Consider the following 2,619-nt stretch of genomic DNA (forward strand, 5'->3'; position numbering starts at 1 on the left):
AATACAAATCAAATGACAGTAGTTTATCAGTAATCCTAAAAAATAACACTGCCAAACACACATGCTAAAAAACAACAACTTACTTACACATAGTAAGAAATGGTTATAAAAACTGAAACAGAAGCGAAACAAGTAATAGGATAACATAATGCATTGTTCTCATATGTTTAACTGTTTCCTTGGCTACGTTAAATATTTTCCACCTGCAATTTAGTAAGCAATAAATTGGCCTAATTACAGCTCTATTAAGTTGCATTGTGCTGCCATAGAAACTCATCTTTCAATGTCACGCCTCTCACATAGAATTCGACTTTGACTGATTCTCATACGTTAAAAGTAGACTCACCCTCTACGTTGCTAATTGCTTCTGTGTTGCATGTAAGTGTCATTTGTGTGTGTAGATGTGTAACATACAGGTTTTCTGTACTGCAGGTCTGAACAACTGAAAAAGGAGCTGGCAACTCTGAAGGATAAGAACCACAACTTAGATGACATGCTCAAAAGTCAACAAAGGAAAGTCAGGAACATGATCGAACAGGTAATAATTACTGTGGATATTTGGAGAAACACCCAATCACAGAGACAAATCATTAAATGACATTTGCAAACCATTTTATATATGTAATGTAATTTTTATTTATATTCAATGATAAAAAATTTAAGGCGTGATCATGAAAAATGTAGTGGGAGGAGAGAGGCTATGTATAAATGTATCAATCATAATTTAAACAGTACTTTTAATGTATTAATGTATTAATACAATTAAATAATATATTAATATAATTTAAAAGGAAAATTAAATAAAATAAAATGTTTAATTAATTGAAAATTAATTTAATAAAATTAAATAATTATTTTATTTTATTTACATTTAAAAAACATTTCAATTTTTTAAATGTAGGTATATGCATATTTTTAAATATTTAAATTATATATATATATATATATATATATAAAATACTCATGCTGAATTAAAGAAATACGCTCATAAAGAACAAAAAAGGAGAGAGGACAAGGTAAAATTAAAAAGAAACATCAGGAAGATTTTTGAGATTCTCAAAAATAAACAGGTCGTGCATTATATAGAGTGTTTGCTCAGAGATGAGAAGTGAAACTCAACCTCAGTCATAAATAAAAGATTCTGTCATTTCCCTGCTGCTCAACCTCGGTGCACTTTAGATCTCATGTTACACATAATGGCTTCATCCATGAACACTGAAATCACAGATGCAAGCAAAGCATTATGCTTCAGAAATCCAGCTCTATTTAATTTTTCTGTAGATTATTTAAGTTTTATTTCAACTTTATTTTAAACCTTAAAATCAGTTTGAATGTGATAAGTGCTTGCATTAATTCATTCATATGTCCAAATATGTTAACAGGTGCAAAATTCACGAACCATAATGGAGCAAAGAGACCGGCTGATCGGAGACCTCAAAGAGAGGGTGGCTTTCCTCGAAGCTGAGGTCAGCGCCTGAGTTATTTCAAAGAGCTGCTTTATTTTTTCTACTTTTCACTGTGCGACTGTAACATATCAAATGTGTCCTACAGAACAGAGAGATCCATGACCGGATGGAGTTTTATTTGGGCAACCAAGTGTCTAAACCATATAACTCAGACATGGGGTCCAAGGTTGTCTACAGGTATTTCTTTCTTATAATAAATACTTACAACATATCTCCTCATTTATACAACATCATAAAACCATGTTGTTTTTGACCATGTCTATCAAGCTCCAAAAGCACCAAGTATGAGAAATATTGCAAAAGCATAAAAACATTCTGGACAAGGCATTTGGTTATTCAAAAAAGTATTTGTCATTTTGTATTATAGCAAACCTCTGATGCCCACAAGCCCTGGAAACAAGTCTATGCCATTCATTAAAGTGGTCGAGATCAAGTCCTGAGCAACAGATGAAGACAGCTGATGAAGAGAGAGAGTGGTTGAGTGAGAGACACATTGTAAAAGAAGTAACAAGTATTCCTTCTCTCTCAACGTTTATGCAACATCCCTCTGTTTATCACGAGTAGCACTTGAGGTGCTTTGTATAATATAAATACATAAATATAAATATAATTGATTTGTAGATCATATACTGCGTTTTTATACCTTAAGCAACTTTATTAATATTAGTAGATGTAAGTGGTGATATTCATATTTCCTACAGATCTGTCAATATCTGTTTCATGTATAGAATCTAATAATGCAGCCATTGTATAAATATTGTGACTGACAGCCAATTTTAGTAATCTGATAAAGCCAATTAATGTATATTCTATATATCTTAAAATCCATAACAAACAATATTTCTGTGCTTCTTATGTATCTGTGTATGTACATATACTCTGATATACAGTTCTGAATTTACTGTACCTTGCAAAGCTGTCTTTTCCCTTTGGTAACTGTAATTGTATTGTGTTTTGAAGAACTTTTTTTTTTCCTGTTACTGTATATTCAGTGCTTAACTCTACCTTTCCATCCATCTCTTATTAAATGTGAAAAATGTGTTACTGTAGATGGAATTGTAGTGCTATGCACATTTCTCTGGTATTGTATTTTACCTGGTATATGTATTTATCGTAAGGGCTAAACAATAAAAAGTATTTAAGATTGCTCACA

General features: G+C 31.4%; 1 protein-coding gene across 1 annotated transcript; it reads left to right on the forward strand.

Annotated features, from left to right (window-relative positions):
* The first annotated feature begins 413 nt into the window (after positions 1-413).
* LOC107669980 (tuftelin-like) lies at positions 414-2,619 on the forward strand. Its single transcript, XM_016462419.1, has 4 exons — positions 414-538; positions 1,383-1,466; positions 1,552-1,643; positions 1,834-2,619. Exons 1-4 carry the CDS (start codon positions 494-496, stop codon positions 1,904-1,906), a joined length of 294 nt encoding a protein of 97 aa, XP_016317905.1. The 5' UTR covers positions 414-493; the 3' UTR covers positions 1,907-2,619.

This window comes from Sinocyclocheilus anshuiensis, unplaced genomic scaffold, assembly GCF_001515605.1.
Source record: "Sinocyclocheilus anshuiensis isolate Anshui unplaced genomic scaffold, SAMN03320099.WGS_v1.1 scaffold160, whole genome shotgun sequence".
Taxonomy (NCBI): Eukaryota; Metazoa; Chordata; class Actinopteri; order Cypriniformes; family Cyprinidae; genus Sinocyclocheilus; species Sinocyclocheilus anshuiensis.

Bases quoted from the DNA above. Each gene is read 5' to 3' on its own strand.
- LOC107669980 (XM_016462419.1), top strand. From the start codon at position 494: ATGCTCAAAAGTCAACAAAGGAAAGTCAGGAACATGATCGAACAG. The intron at 539-1,382 runs GTAATAATTACT...ATATGTTAACAG, and splicing joins TCAGGAACATGATCGAACAG to GTGCAAAATTCACGAACCAT. The intron at 1,644-1,833 runs GTATTTCTTTCT...TTTGTATTATAG, and splicing joins GGGTCCAAGGTTGTCTACAG to CAAACCTCTGATGCCCACAA.